The sequence below is a fragment of the Alligator mississippiensis genome, chromosome 4 (assembly GCF_030867095.1).
Source record: "Alligator mississippiensis isolate rAllMis1 chromosome 4, rAllMis1, whole genome shotgun sequence".
NCBI lineage: Eukaryota > Metazoa > Chordata > Crocodylia > Alligatoridae > Alligator > Alligator mississippiensis.
In genome coordinates this window covers 161,823,003-161,839,262 of record NC_081827.1, presented here as the reverse complement: position 1 = coordinate 161,839,262, position 16,260 = coordinate 161,823,003, and the positions used below count along the sequence as shown (strand labels likewise).

General features: G+C 43.8%; 1 protein-coding gene across 1 annotated transcript in view; it reads right to left on the bottom strand.

Annotated features, from left to right (window-relative positions):
• The window catches only part of EFTUD2 (elongation factor Tu GTP binding domain containing 2), a 32,983-nt gene that overhangs the window by 13,303 nt on the left and 3,420 nt on the right, over positions 1-16,260 (bottom strand). Inside the window, exons 4-14 of the mRNA XM_006278579.4 lie at positions 11,610-11,685; positions 10,552-10,617; positions 10,247-10,282; positions 9,192-9,282; positions 6,129-6,211; positions 5,226-5,392; positions 3,768-3,892; positions 1,763-1,826; positions 1,146-1,236; positions 495-630; positions 63-190 (exon numbers count right to left, since the gene is read on the bottom strand). Of these exons, the coding sequence (XP_006278641.1) occupies positions 63-190; positions 495-630; positions 1,146-1,236; positions 1,763-1,826; positions 3,768-3,892; positions 5,226-5,392; positions 6,129-6,211; positions 9,192-9,282; positions 10,247-10,282; positions 10,552-10,617; positions 11,610-11,685 (1,063 nt within the window). The remainder of the gene's footprint in view (positions 1-62; positions 191-494; positions 631-1,145; positions 1,237-1,762; positions 1,827-3,767; positions 3,893-5,225; positions 5,393-6,128; positions 6,212-9,191; positions 9,283-10,246; positions 10,283-10,551; positions 10,618-11,609; positions 11,686-16,260) is intronic.

The following is a 16,260-nucleotide window of genomic DNA, read 5'->3' as shown; positions in this document are numbered from 1 at the left end:
TGAGGATGATATTTGCTACAGCTGTGCTATGGAAGATTTAGAGAGTAGAAAAGTTTCCTTACATCAGGGTCACACTCGCTCATGGCCTCTCCCAGGTCCGAGTCGATGCCTCCAGTGTAGGTGTGCTCAATTTTGGTCTTGGCTCCCACCTTTGGGGAGGGAATGTGCTGTACACACATGTCCACAAATCCTAGGAGAGCAAAGCTACATGAGAATGTTGCTATTTAGATGAACTGAAAGTACAGAGAGTAAGGCTGCTTGAACATACAAAGCCTTCACCTTCAAGGACTGTATGCATTCTAAGTCACAAGTGAAATGAAAGTAATGGCCTTAGCTCTCTCTGGAGACAGTTTATATACTGACTGTTCAAATGAAGTGCAAACTTCTGACAGCCCCAGCCAAGAAGTACAGTCTGGGAGCATCACTTTGGAAAGTCAAACTTGCCTCTGTGGCACCACAGCTCTGAATGTCTGGCTCACACTACAGAGCCTTACCTGTGAACTCCCCAAAGAACTTTTTGCAGACCAGTCGTAGCAGGGGTCGAATGTTCAGTTTCAGCTCCTCCTTGGTCAGATGAATGCCTAGCTCATCCAGAGTCCTGGGGAGTGTGGTGTCTACATCACCGACCACCTGTAAGAGAATACAGGTTATTGTGCCGACTCCATGCCACTAACTCCTGGGTGCAGTCAATGATACCTCTTAGCCACTTAAAGTATCACTGGGATAGCATAAAACCTACATCCAGGCTGCAGGTTAATACATTGGCTTTGTACCTTTGTAGAGCTGGGCTCAGACTGGTTTTGCAACTGCCAGGGAATCATCTGGTTCGAAGTTACTAAGTGGCAGAAGTTTCTTAAAACCAAAGCACTTAATGTGTGTTCTGGTAAGCAGAGTTCTGGGTGCATGACGGTTTTGGGAATAAGGAGCAGGAAGGGAAGGAAAGGAGCTGCCCAACTTCTTGGCCTTCTTATATGCAGGCATCTGTGATCATTGAATTTCCCCAAAAGGACAGCAGACATGCAGAACCACCTAGCGTTCAGTGCTTAAATGCTCGTGGCTTGGAAGGATTGTAACTCCTCAGTGTTTGGAGCGACTCATAACCAGAGCTTCAAAAAAGGGAAGGAAAGGAGACAGCAGGTACCTACCTGAGCCAGGATCTTGTACAGAGGCTCAAGGACAAACTCTACAAAGCTGCGCTGTGAACTGCTGGTTGGGGCTTTTTTAGTGAATTTTCGCCTGTGGGAGAAAGTCAGGAGGAAAGATGCGAATGGCAAGTCCTGTGCAACGTGGCAGTGCTGTCTCACAGGTGTCATATATGTCAGCTCCCCATGAGACCAGACAATCTTATTCCCTGCCCCAGTTCTCTCCTGAGCAGGCAAATGGACTTGACTAGTTCTATAAAAGGTCGTGGAGCTCTACACCTGGCTATTAAACACACATGACAACAGTGCACCCTTAAAGGAAGTGAACCTGCAACCCTTCAAAATACCTGAATCCTCAGAGGAACAGGAAGTAACATCCCTTGCTACACAAATAATGCAGAGGGGATACACTTATTCCACATGTAAAGATGAAAAATGACACAGCCACACCAAGTGGAGCAATACTGCACTTGCTCTGCAAGATAACAATGCAGATTCACAACAAAAGTTGAGGCCTCAACTCAGCTCCCTCCAATCACTCTTTGGTTCTATCGGACAAAGAGCAAACAAGACATCGATAGCAGCAGAACTTGACAAAAGGGATTAAAAATGCTCCTTACGTCTTGGGGTTGAAGTAGATGTCACCCCAAAGCCGCTTTGCAAACTCCTGGTAATTGATATCTCCTAAAAGGGGGAAGAAATATAACAATTTATTGTGATATCAGAGGGAGTTTTGCCCCCCCTATACTGGGAGGGTCTGTATTTCTTTTTAAATAAGAAGTTTAGTGCTGGGGAGGGGCCACTTGAGAGTGTGAGGTATGGGAACTCAGATGGCTGCACAGCAAGCTTCTCTCATATTGGTCCTTGCCAAAGCACTTCAGCCTTGACCTGGAAGAAGCATCTCGAGGAGCCAGTGGCAAGGGGTGTGTGTGTGTGTGTGTGGGGGGGGGGGGGGGGGGGGGGTCTCTATGACCTTCACTGCTGACCAGGGTCAGGCAGGGCAAAGGGTTAACTGGTTACTTCAGGGGGCCATCAGAACTGCCACAGTGCCACCAAAATTGTCAATGAAGCGAGAACTGACCTGGCAAACTCATTCACTTCACCAAGTTGCCTTCTGAAAACTTGACACTTCAGCCTGAGCACTGGAGTGCAGTTGGCACAGAAGCACTTACAGCTCCCATCCAAAACCAGACTGAAACCAGAAGTATCTCTCAGCGCCCCCACTCTCTCCCTACTTTTTGTCAGCTACTGTATTCAGCCTATTCCAAAATGCCTGCCCTCAAATACTTGAGGAATAGCCTGGAACATGATTCTAGACTTCAAGTTGCAGCAGATTTACCAGTGGTAAGACAACACTACAAGTTTATAGCAGGAGCCAGTGGAAGGCTGTCACTACATCCCTTATAACTGCTGCCCACAATCTAAATTAGCCCCTGCAAATTGGGAAATCCTCATGCCAGGCACCATGGGATTGCTACAATGCACGGAAGACCCCCATTCATTCGTCTAGACCAGGGGTGCTCAGCCTCTGGCCCATGGGCCAGATCCAGCCTGCAGAGCCATGTCATCTGGCCGCAGGGCTCCCAACAATCCAAAGATGTGGTGGTGGGGGGAGTGGTGACTGCACTAATTGCCACTGCCTTGCTGCCAAATTTCTGGACCGGTGTGGAACCCCACAGGCTGTACAGAGTGGCACAGCTTGCTAGATTAGGCATGTCAGGTTGAGCGGAGGTGACACTAGCAGTATGAGGCTGATCCAACCTATGGGACCAAAAGGTTGAACACCACTGCTCTAGATGTAAGATGGCGTGAATAATGGCACTGCTATGTTAGCTCCACTCAAGGCTGCTTTATTTTACTGTAAAGCTAGAACAGCTGCTTTGCAGCATCTCTTTTGCCCTAACTTCACTACAATTACATCCCTTGAAAAATTCTTAACACAAAAACTCACAAGTCCTGGGGAGGGGACACAACTGGCTTGTTCCCACAAGCAAAAGGCAGTTCTTTTACAGATTGCTTTTTAAAGAAAGACAGATTGCCTGGAGCTGGCACCTGGGGATTGGAGAATCAAACCACAGCCAGAAGACAGACATGGTTACTTAAAAAAGATCTAGGGCCTACAAACATGCAAAGTCTCTTGGGCCAAGCTTCAGTCTACAGCCAGCTGAGTCTCAGGCTCCTGAGGACAGGGCTTATTCATAGAAATACTGACATGCTTAACCCTTCTGCCTCTGAACACCTTTGCTTTTCATGCCAAGAGCACTGTGCACGCCACCTTTTAGTTAAAACAGCAGCTGTAGGTTTCTACATTACCAGTGTATGCACCATTACAGAAGCTTCAAAAGACTCAAAAGTTTACAAAGTAAAGGAACTATAGCAGAACAATATCCAAAAAGTGTTTTTTGATGGAATTCCTGTTTTTTTAACAACTAGAAAGTGGCCAGGTGGTGTTAAAAAGGCCCAGACTGAGCTCCCAGCTCTCCAGATGTTTAGGAATGGGTTTGCAAGCCATATATGTGCATGAGCCAGTAGAAGTCTGAAATGCTGTAATAATTTGAAAGGGCCGTGCAGAAATAATGAGGAGCTGAGATGTTGACACATGAAAGGTTTTTGGCTGATCCTTACCATATGTGTCTGCATAAATCTTTGCAAATGATCCCAGTGTAAAACAGATGCTGTACTGGGAGCTAGAAAAGCAGACATTTCCCAGAAGAGGGGAGAGGATGAGGTTCTCATCAGTGGAATACATGCTGAAAGAGAGAGGGAATGTTACATACTGCATAACTCTACAGAGCAGTGGAGGAGATCTTAATGGCACGAACAGAGGGAGATGCTGTAACCAAGCATATCTGCAGGTCAGAAATAAGATCTCATAACTTTGTACTGCTACCTGCACCCTCAGCAGATGGCTCCAGCATGTTTAACACACAGGGACAGTGCCCTACATGAGCATTGACCTAAGTTGCACCAAACTTTCAATGGTAACTAATATGCCCCAACATTCTTAAAAACAAAACAAGGTAGGGATTTGTTGCAATATTTTTTTATTGAACCAACTGGATAAGCTTTTGAGCATCAGATACCCTTCCTTAAGTCAGACTCCAAAAGAAGAGATAGGTTAGACCTGATGAAGCCCCGAAGTTTGTTCTACAGTTCTCCCAGCTACACAGCTGGCTCAATAAAAAAAAATATTGCAACACATCCTTGCCTCTTGTATACTTCGTGGTCCATCACGGCTACAACAACACTCTGACCCTACTTAAAAAAACCCAAACAAACAACCAACACCCCCCCCCCCCATGCAATACTTGCAACTAAATGCAGCCAAAACTGCAAGTATTTTGTATTTCTTTTTTAAATAAGAACTTCTTTACGTTTTAAGAGAATGAGGGTGGGGGGAACTGTCAAACAACTGAGGGAGAAACTGATGCAAGGCAACCAGGGCAGGAATGGAATACAATGACATGTTCTTATGAATTTGGAAACGTGCCAGATACGGTAAATTAGTGCAGCTAGACTGCTACTGGTACCCAAGCCAGCTAGCTTACAAGTAGCATGAGTATTTTTTACATATTACTGCAGTCACACCTGTGTCTGCAGTGCAGATGTACCCACAGAGAAAGGATGGCTTGCTTGAACAATGATTTACCTAGCGGGGGCAGTCATGCAGGATATGTGTCTACAGAAGTAATGATAAACAGCAAAACATCTGTTTCAAACTGAGCCCATTTCCCTCTCCCACAGTTTTGCTCTTAGGAACTGCCCAGAGCTTCCTAGCACTTTTGAGGATGCTGGTCACAGAGCAGTCAGACCTGCTAACATGGCCCCACACAATTAATATAAAGACACATACATAGGAGTAAAATGAAATCCTCTCTGATGGAAAAAAAATCCATGTCTATTTACATGTGCAGACTGAAAACTTTCTACGGGTGTTAACAGATTCCACCACAGAGAACATGCAAGTGTAAATAAATATACTTGTGAGTCTAGCAGCTGTAATGCCCCAAGAATAATGTTCAAGATGAATTAAGCATTATATAGACAGCATGCTCCATGACTGCTCCCTACACAGGTCTGTACCTGATCAAGCCATTGACTTCATCCACAATATGTCTAAGTTTGTAATAGGCATCAGTTGGGGGAAGCTTCAGTTCCAGGATAAGGCGATCTATCTTATTAATGCACACGGTCACTGCCAGCCTCTCCTGCACTGCATGCTTGATCAGCCTCTCCGTATTCAACATAACCTGTGGGAAACAGAGTAGCAATGTGAAGAACTAAAGCCCTTGATAATGTGCTATGTGGGGCATGACAGATAAAGCAGTGATCCTTATTCATGGGGCCAGCAGCCTGTAGAAAAAGTCTAAAATCAGTCATCAGTGACCAGCTAATAATTTGAATTTTGAAAGCAGAGGTTTAACCCAATAGTGTCCCTTGGAGGCAGTTCCTCAAACATTCCAACCTAAATAGCCATCTCAGTTTTAGAAGTTAGTGAAATCGGAGTTAAAAGAAGATATGCCACTAATACTAGTTCACAGTCAGAGCACATCATGTCAGGCCTGGCTAAGTCTTTGGGCAGAGGCAATGTCTTTTATTAGACCAAACTAAATAGTTGCAAAAATGTTATTTGCAAGGTTTCGGACACACGCGTCCTTCCTCGGGCACAAAAAAAGAAATTAAAAATGGTGAGAGATATGAAAGATGGTTAGAAATCCCTCAGTATGAAAAAAGCCAGTCTTTAGAAAGCTGTTCTGCAGGAATGCAAATTTAGGAGGGTTGCAGAGAACTAACACAGTTAGTTTAGCCAGTCAAGCCTGGAAATAGAACCCAGGCTCCATGACTCCCCACCTCCATTACTAGAACATGCTTCCATTTCTAATTATCACCCTCCAAGGATGCTCTACCACAGATAATATGTGAGCTCAACTTGTGGTAAAGTCAGGATCAAGGAGCTTCCAAAAAACACCCGCAGGAAACACTTACCCCTTCGGCTGCATCAATGAAAAGCACAACTCCATCTGAAATACGAAGGCCAGCCGTAACTTCATCCGAAAAGTTCACGTGGCCTTCAAAACAAAACCAAATGAAAGACTATGGTGAGTACACCTCAGAGCTGTCCCGTGGCCCCATTGACATGTTCTGAGTTGCAAGCTTCTAGTAGGCAAAAAAAGGTGTTATCCATTTATCACCAAGATGGTACATCAGTTAAGTTGGCAGGGAAGCTACTGCCAGCATTGTGTATGTGGATCCTTCTCACTTTCTAAGGCAGTTCTCTCAAACTACAGCATGACAGTAATGTTGTTTTAAATTAATAGACTTAGCTTTGTGCAAATGCTTGAGAAGAGATGGCAATTAATTAAGTTCAGTGATCTGAAAAGGACTTACTGCATGGTTCTGCTCTTAAGGAAGTGGCACGCAGGAACAATAAATCTCTCTCAACAACCTTCTTTTTGGTGTTTCATGTTTTACCGTCCCTTGCTTTAGGCTGCAAGTTGTTTGAGGCATACCAGGCATGGTCATTTGTGAAGTGCTGCATCTTATCTTGTTTTGTAATTAAACACCTATGTGCAAGTGTGGGTTTGGTCAGACCAGTGAGGGTTAAGTTCCATTTTCTTGCCCAATGTGGGTTGCGTTTCCAAGAGAGCTTAGTATGGGAGGCACATAGATCTCAAAACCTGACCTCACAGTGGGAAATCTATGGCAAACATGTGGTCCCCATTATGGAAGATCTTGATGATCTCTGCTTTACATAAATTTAAAATCAAAACTTGCTAAACCATCTGATACACTAGCTTTCAGTCTGGTTATCACTGCAGAAATCAATCCAGAAGAGGGCCTATAAGCTGCAGTCTATTCTGTCTTGTACATCAGAAACAAAACCATAAAAAAAAGGGACTTAAGACACTGTAACACGTGCAGCCCTTTACAATGTGTAAATGGAGTGGAACAAGCCATTTGCCAACTCCTACTGATGTCTACATAACAGCAGAACTTAAAGCAAATTAAGCCAGTCTATTATATGGTAGAACATGGCGGACACAGTGTCGTTAGTCCCGTCGAGGTTGGCTAGTTACACGGAGCCCTGCAGAAACTGAGCAGTCACTGGCACATTGTTTGGTTCTATTTAAGCCATTTAACAACCTGTGTCTGTGCAATAGACTAGACAGACCCTGCCATACATAGCAAAATGTTGCCAGCAGAACTGAGTGCCTATGCAGTCAAGGCTCTCCCTGTGGGAGCAGAGACCTCCCCTCTATTATCCATAGTAAGTCTTCTGCTGCCACCCAGCACCTGGCTGAAGGAACATGTAGTTTCTTGTAGCTACAGCCTGACTGCAAGTGCTGATTGATGAAAGGTTTTCAAACCACAAGCAGGCTGGCTCAGTTTGTGGATTAGTGATATGGGGGTTATTTCACGGTCAGGCATTAACTTGTAGGGGCCTGCAGGTTTAACCTACTACTATAGGTATCAGACAATTTCCTGGCTACTAAACAAGCCCACTGTACAGGGTTTAGATTGTACCAGCAAAATATCAGCTGCTGAATCCCTGAGGCTGGAAATGATTTCAGAGGTGGAAGGACCCCAGAACTAAGCTCAAATGTCAAGGCTAGGCAGAATCCCCAGGAACAAACATGAAAACCCACAAATTCATCTTTAAAGGGAAGCTTTATAAAAAGCATATTACTCTGAAAAGTCTAAAACAGAGCAACTGATTTGAGAGATTGAGACAGGGATTTCTTTTTTTAAAGAAAAAATGTAAACTGGTTTGTTGCAAAAGTCCATATACTCCTTCCTCAAATCCCCTCCTTTAATCATCTTTCTAATACATTATTCATTTCATCGGCACTGTTCAGTAAGCAGCTAAGGGCATTTTTACACATAAAAGAGCCTGGTGCTACAATGCTTGCAGTTGTATAAATGGTAAAATGCAAGTCAGTACTGAGAAAATGGCAGCTGTGCACTTTGATTTCATAGATTTCATAGATGTGAGGGCTGGAAGGGACCTCGGAAGATCATCGAGTCCAGCCCCTTGCCCAAAGGGCAGGAAGTCAGCAGGGGTCATAGGATCCTAGACATCCAAATGTATCTTGAAGGCGTTCAAGGTAGGTGCTTGAACCACCTCTGGCGGCAGTCTACTGACCGAGCACCCAAGGTTTGGAATAAAGTTCTTCCTTATGTCCAGCCTGAAATGGTCACGGAGGAGTTGAGACCGTTCAATCTTGTCATCCTGTGGGGTGCTCTGGTGAACAGATGTTCCCCCAGATCCTGATGAGCACCCCTGATAAACTTGTAGGTGGCCACCAGATCACCCCTGAGCCTGCACTTTTCCAGGCTGAAGAGTGCCATAGCTCTCAGCCTCTCATCATAAGGTCTGTTTTCCTGACCTCTTATCATGCGTGTGGCTCTCCTCTGGACTCTCTCAAGCTTCTCCATGTGCTTTTTGAATTGAGCCCAAAACTGGATGCAGTACTCCAGCTGTGGCCTCACCAAGGCCGAGTACAACAGAAGAATGACATCCTGGGATTTGCTTGAAAAGCATCTATGGATACAAGCCAGTGCTTTGCTTGCTTTACTAGCCACAGCATCACATTGAAGACTCATGTTCATCTTGTGGTCAATCACGACCCCAAGTCCCTTTCGTCAGAAGTGCTAGCCAGTGTAGCACTGCTGAGCCTATAAGCATGCTGCGGGTTTTTCCTCCTTTGGAACTAAAACACCTCAGAGGTGCTTTAGTTCAAAAGTGCATCACTGCCATTTTCTGTGTGCTGACACACATTTTGCCACTTATACAACTGCACATGCTGCAGCGTAGTTTGCCTCAGCTTGCATGCAGAGCAGACTTGATTAATCTGGTCCGAAGCAGCACATTGCAGGAAAAATAGTATGTGTATAAATGCCCTAAGAGTGTATAACTGTTATTTAGGGGTATAGGTTGTAGCTGTGTTGGTCTAAGGACATAGGCAGAACCTTGTCTGCCAAACCATTATTCAACTGTTTCATTTTTAAGGTCCTAAGTTTGTCAGTGTCTGAATGAGCTCAACGCACCAGGAGTATCCATGACATTGAAGAGAAAAGATTTCCCTTTGGTGTCTGGTAAAACGATAGTCACTGGAGTACTCTTGATTCCAACACCCCTCTGAAAAAAAGGAAAGCACTCTTAGAAGAAAAAATGTTACTGAGCAAGATAATAATGCAGCAATCACCCAAAGAATTAATCAGTCGGACAATAGAAAGTTACCCAGCCAGCCCAGTTTCCTAGTTCCTGCCTGACAGGCGTGCACCACTGTCACAAATCAGCCAAGTTTCTCCCACCTTCAATCTGACTGGACTATGTTGTTGATGCATCCACCCCTGTCTAGGAGCATCTAATACCTAGCTCAGTTGAGGAAGGTGAAGCCTGCTCAGAACAGTGCTAATTATCCTATGTTGCATATGGAAGAAAAAAATCTTTTTGCTCCTCTTGCTACCAGGTTACACCCAGAAGCATGAGATCTGATCATACCCAGCATAAAGAAATGGTGAGGAGATAGCGAGAGAAAGAATTGACAGAAGCATCCCAGGCATGACCCTGCAACAGCATTTAGTCTGTAGGTCAAATTAAATGGTTTTCTACATATAACAAGAAAACCCAGGTGAAGATCCAGATTCAGGAAACCAAATCCATTTATTCTGATCTAATTTATTTTGATCTCAGAATTTTCCTCACCTACCAAAACAGTGAATGATCCCATTAACTCTTTCCTTTTCCAGAGTGACCCCACATGTGTCCACCGATAAACTGGACAACTATAAGTTAACTTAATAACTGTTGCCAAGTTTAATTCAATAAAATGTATCCATTAAAGCTTTAGGCAGAGATTGGGGATATGGAAAATGAAAAGAAAGTTAGGCTTGATCTGCTAATTGCTGCTTGAAGTAATAAGATTGCTGGTTTACTACTCAGTGCAGAATGTGAATCAACTTTCTTTCCACGAGAAAATGCAGTTCTTGAAGGGAAATATTATAAAACATGATTCAGAGCTTTTTCTTCTCCTCCATGACTTTCTGTAGGCAGAAGGCAGCTTGTCACAATAATTGCCCATTTTACAGGGAGGACTTACCTCTTGCTCTGTGAACAGTATATCAGTGTAGCAAAGCTGCAAAAAGAGAGCACAATCCTCAGGACAGATCACTAAACAGGACATTTAAACTAAATATATTGAAGTCTGAGACACAAAATGATGACTGTTGACATGTGATTAACACAGCAAGTAAATGAGAAGAGTAGAAATAAAACCCAAATGTCTGTTGGACTACCAGAGCCCCCCTCTAACCTCTATGCAATGATCTCTTTGTCCATGTAAGCGTGAAGACCACCTCTGCCCTATCACAAAAAAGGCTTAGAACAAACTGAAAGTACACTTACATCCTGATCATAGCGCTTCCTTATTTCTGGGTGCGTCTGCTCTATCAAGCAATCCACAAAACAAGTCTGAAAGTCATAGAAAGCAAAAGAAAGCAAAGTGACCTTATGTTTAAAAAAAGACAGATGTACCATTAAATATCTTGTACCTCTACCTGAAGCAGCATGGAACGGAGCTGGTGGGATACTATGTCTATTGACCTGGACCAAAAGGTACAAAGCCGGCTGCATGTTAGCAAATGGTACCTCTCTGCAAGTTTCTCCCTCAAGAAACTACAACTGTGAGATCATTAAGGTAAGAAGCTGACAGATGACAGTGCCACAAAAAGACAGAATCAGAATGGGGTCCCCTCCTTGGGTGGTTAACTCACATTCATAGGTAAGAGAATCTGAGCTCCAGCAGGCTCCAAAATGAAGTATACAAAAGGTGCAGCATATGGGCTGGGGATACAATGTACAAGCACATGGTGTAGCAGTGCTACAGCTTTGCTGGCTACATCTGTGGACTTGTTTTAATTTAGGATGAGGAGAAAGGTGAAATGGGTGTGTTAGAAAGAGAACAGGGGTGGTGGGAGGAGAGGGAGACTGTCATAGCTAATCCACTCCCTCAGCAGAATAAGAATTGTGGGGGTGGGGTGGGGGGGAGGGAGGGAAACAGGCATGCTTGTAGAAAAAACTTCAAGGTGGTGATGGTAATGGGACTCCTCCTTTCATTAAGTTAATCCAGGCCTTTTATCAATAAGTGCTTCCAAACACTTTCAAAGCTGATGGACGTACACTTCCCTGCTTAACCCAAAGGGTTACGTACCAGCAAACATCAGCTGGAAAACAAAAAGATTAACATGGAAATTGGTTTCTGGTTTACTAGCTTCACCAATGGAAGACGGAATGAGGCTTGCCTGCTAATCACTGTGAGGTAGTGAGCTGGATAAATAGGCACTCTTAGCAATATATGCTACAGTAAAAGACAGCTGTCATCCTTCCACAAAAAAAAAGTAGCTGATTCATTAACATTGAAACTGCTCCAGCTTCTGTTAGGCAGAGACTCAGCTTTGGTTTACCTTGCCATGGTGGAGGTGTCCGCACAGAGTCACATTACGAATCAGCTCTGAGTTGTCCATCAGATCTGCTAAGAAACTGAAGAAACAAGAAACAAAAAGAGTTAGCTGCTTCCATTCTGCCTATATTACCAGATGCCCCAGTAGCAGCTGATACTTTAGTTGTACCTTTCACTCAATGTCCCTAACTTGAAGGGTTCCTCAACAGAGAGCCAGCTACTGTCCCAAATGCAGGACTGCCTAGGCTAAGGCCAATCTCAGGAAGGGAGAAGCAGTAAATGCTGCAACATTTTTTCCTCCTTCCAGCTCCCTGTTGGGCAGGAAAATCATCTTACTTTGAGAACAGGGAAACTGAGGCGCACAGGCTGGACCAACTATATTTAGTATGAGGAGATGGGCAAGGCAGAATTGTCAATAATGAAGGAACACTAATTGCTCAATAAGTATTTCAAATTAGTCTGTTTCCCTGTTGCATATTTATAGCACATGACAATGATACCCTTTTCACTCAGCAATAGCTGTGATAAGCAGCTGCTACTGAAATTAGTTCTTTTTAAATCAGCAGTTGTGAATAAATTGTATCCAACAGTTTTAAAAGAGCAGAAGTGCTCTGGACAATTAAAATTACTTTTAGTAAATCTTAATGGGGAAGTTCTCAAGGACAGGAAGAAAACTAAAGTGGTGCCAATATTGTAAAACAGTAAACAAGTTGACCTCAGTAATTATAGACCTGACCGCCTGACATCAGCCCTCAGAAAAATAATGGAATAGCTGATACAAAGTTTGATGACTGGATAATTAAAAGAGGATTACATAACTGATTCCAATCAACACAGGTATATGGAACATAAGTCTAGTCACAGCATCATTTGTTTATAAGATTAAAAGTTCAATTGATAAAGATAATAATATAGGCATCATATTTTGCTTAATTCTATAAGCCATTTGACTAGGTATCATCATACAGAGTTGAAGGACTCAAGGACCCAATCAAGCAAGACCTCTTGCACTAATGCCTCAATGAAAAACTGGTGAATTTCTGTCAACAAGGGATGAATGTCAACAGTGCTTGGGATACCTTCAAGTCCACCATCATCAGCACCTGCGAAGAGACACTTGGATTCTCTATCAGGAAACATCAAGACTGATTTGATGAGACTGACCAGGAGATCCAAGAGCTGATCAACTTTAAGCGCAAGGCCTTTTGTTCTTGGCAGAACGACACCAACTCTAAGCAAAAGAAACTGAATCACCAACAAGCCAAGGCAGAGGTCCACAGGAGGCCCCACGATATGAAGAACGGATGGTGAGAAGACAAGGCAAAGAAGATTCAACATCTTACTGACATCCACAATGTGTGTGGTTTTTTCAATGCCACAAAAAGCCATCTATAATCCGAGTACTCGGGGATTAACCCCCTTGAAACCTAAGGATGGAGGAAACCTGATCAAGGAAAGGAGAGCCATCAATGCCTGCTGGAAGGAGCATTTTGAAACCTTCTCAATTGAGACTGTTGTTGATAAGAGTGCCCTCAACTCCATCCTGAAATACCCAGTCAGAGATGATCTCAGAATCCCTCCAACCCTTGATGAAGTAAGGAAAGCCATCAAAGCAGGTGAAGAATGACAAGACATCTGGAGTTGATGGAATCCCCACTAAAATCTTCAAGCAAGAGGGAGAGGAGCTTACATCAAAGCTCCATGCCCTCATCTTAAGGATTTGGAATGATGAGGAAATCCCAGATGACCTCAGGGATACCATGATTGTACAATCTTCAAGAAAGGAGATATGTCTGAATGTGGAAATTACAGAGGTTCGCCTTGATGTCCACCACAGGAAAGAGTTCAGGAGGTTTCTTGCAGTGATGTCTCCTTCCACTTGCTGAAGAGCTCCTCCTGGAATCTCAGTGTAGGTTTTGGACATCAAGTGGCACAAATGACATGGTCTTCACTGCTCACCGGCTGCAGGAAAAATGCCAAGAACAACATAAACCTCTCTACATGGCTTTCTTTGACCTCATGAAAGCCTTCGACTCTGTCAGTTGAGAAGTGCTGTGGAGGATCCTTCCAAAGTATGGATGCCCACTGCAATTTGTCAATATTCTTTGCTGGCTCTGTGATGGTATGTGAGCAGCGGTTCTCACTAATGGATCTATCGCAGATCCCTTCGAGGTTAAGAAGGGAGTTAAGCAAGGCCGTGTCATCGTTCCAACACTTTTCTTGATATTCCTTACTGTGATGCTACATCTGACCACCAACAAGCTTCCAGACGGAGTGGAGCTAAGCTACTGAATGGATGGTAAACTGTTTAGTCTCAGCTGACTCCAAGTCAAAACCAAAATATCCCCGACCTCCATTACCAAGTTCCAGTACGCTGATGATGCTGTAGTATGTGCTCAATTCGGAAGCAGACCTTCAGGCAATTGTCAACACCTTTACCAAGGCATATGGGAAAATGGGACTGATGCTTAACGTTCAGAAGACTAAGGTCCTCCATCAACAAGCTCTTAATGAGCAGTCCCCAGTTCCAGCAATTCAGATCCACAGTGAAACTCTGGAGAACACCGAGTACTTCCTATAACTCAGAAGCCATCTCTCACAGAATGATGACCTTGATGAAGAAATCCAACATTGCATCAAATGTGCAAGTACAGACTTTGGATGCCTGAGGAAATGGCTGTTTCAAGATCACAACATCAGATCTGAAACCAAGTCATGGTTTATGAAGCAGTTGTGATCCCTACCTTACTGCACAGAGCTGAGGATGTGGACAATGTACAGGAGACACCTCAAGCTGTTGAAAAAGTACCATCAATGCTGCTTGCAGAAGATCCTTTGAATCCAGTGGAAAACAGACGCCTCAACATTAGGCATCTTCTCACAAGCAAATGTCACAAGCATCAAAGCAACCATCATTTGACATCAGCTTTGCTGGGCCAGCCACATCAGCCTGATGTCCCAGACTCCTGAAACAAATTTTATTCTCCCAGCTCAGTCAAGGCATATACTCAAGAGGAGGACAAAAAAAGCGCTTCAAGGATGTCAAGACCAACTTGAAAAAATGCAACATCAACATCAACTTGTGGGAGACAATCACCCAGGACTGCCCCAAATGTAGGAAGGCTGCTGCAAGGATCTCAGTACTCTGAAACCTTATAAGGAGATGGAAAAGCAGGAACAGTGGAAATAGCATGTCATTGACTGAATCAAGAACTCGGAGCCATCCATCCTGCACAGAAACGCATGCTTAAGTTGCAATAGAGTATGTCGATCCCGGATCGGCCTCATCAGTTATCTTTGGACCCACAGATAAGATAATCATGGAAGACAATCCTCCTCGACTGCAAGAGACAGCCAAAGAAGATATAGCAATTTAGTTAAGGAATCAGAATTACTACACTGGATTAAAAACCAGCTAGTCTACAGATCTCGACAAGTAATCATAACTGGGAAATCATCATCAAGCCTGTGTTTCCAGTGAGGTCCTACAGGGACATCTTCTTGGTCCTACACTACAAGTACAGATGTACATAGCTGCACCATTTCCAAATGTCACCAATTGGGAACTTGTTCACAATGGCATGAAGTGCTGTGGCTCAAACACCAGGGGTGGGTGACCTTTGGCTGAGATATTTTCACTTTCTGCTTTCCTTCTTTCCTAAACATGAGTTCACTAAACTTCAATAGTTTGAAATTGACTGAAATCAGCAGTATACGTGCCTGACTTGGGGTATTCAAGAGCAGAAGGAGTGTTTGGACTCATACCTTTTGGTTCCCAATGGCTGGGGGAGGTGGTGGGAGGCAGGGAAATGGGGTGGAGGAGAATTATGGTGAAACAGGGAGTGAGGACAGAACTTGTTTTCAGGAAGATAGCTTTCATTGAACAAGCAGTAAAGTAAAAAGGGGCAGTAGAGTTCTGGTAGTGTACCAGAGCTGCCACATGCAGCAGTGGTAGAGAGGAGAGGGTGAGGAACAATGCCGCATGAGATGCCTTGAGGGCTAACCAAATCCATGTCACTGAATGCCTGGTGTCCACACATAACACTGAACTAGTTCACAGTGAACTGGTTTAAAATAGCACTTTATTTTCCAAGTACACTTTTAAGCCTGTTTAGATCTGCCTGGAATGGTTTAACAGGTTGAAACCACATTTAAACCATGCTAAGTGTTATGCATGTCCACGCCTTATGCAAGATTTGTATCTATGAGCAGGAAGAAAATATAAACTTATTCCTGTAAAAGTTTACAGATGACAAAAGGATCTGGGGAGGGGCAAGTAACAAACTGGACAGGCCATTGATTCAGGGCAATCTGAGCTCCTGACATGGTGGGCTCAAAGAAACAATATTTGTTTTAGTACAGCCAATGCAAAGTCACAGACATCTAAGAACAAGGAGTACAGGCCATCTGGCGAACTCTGTCCTGGGAAACAGTGATTGGGGGATCGTGATGGATAAGCAGCTGACTTTGAGAGCCCAGGGTGATAGCTAAAAGCATCAGTGGGCGTGTATACACATGACCATACAGCGACGTTGTTACTGCATCGTGCTTTAGTGTTTTACTGCATCGTACTTCCTCAGGGAAGTACTGAAATGTAGTGCAGTAACCTCCCATATGGGCTGTTAAATTTCCCTGTTACGTCGCACACTTAAGTT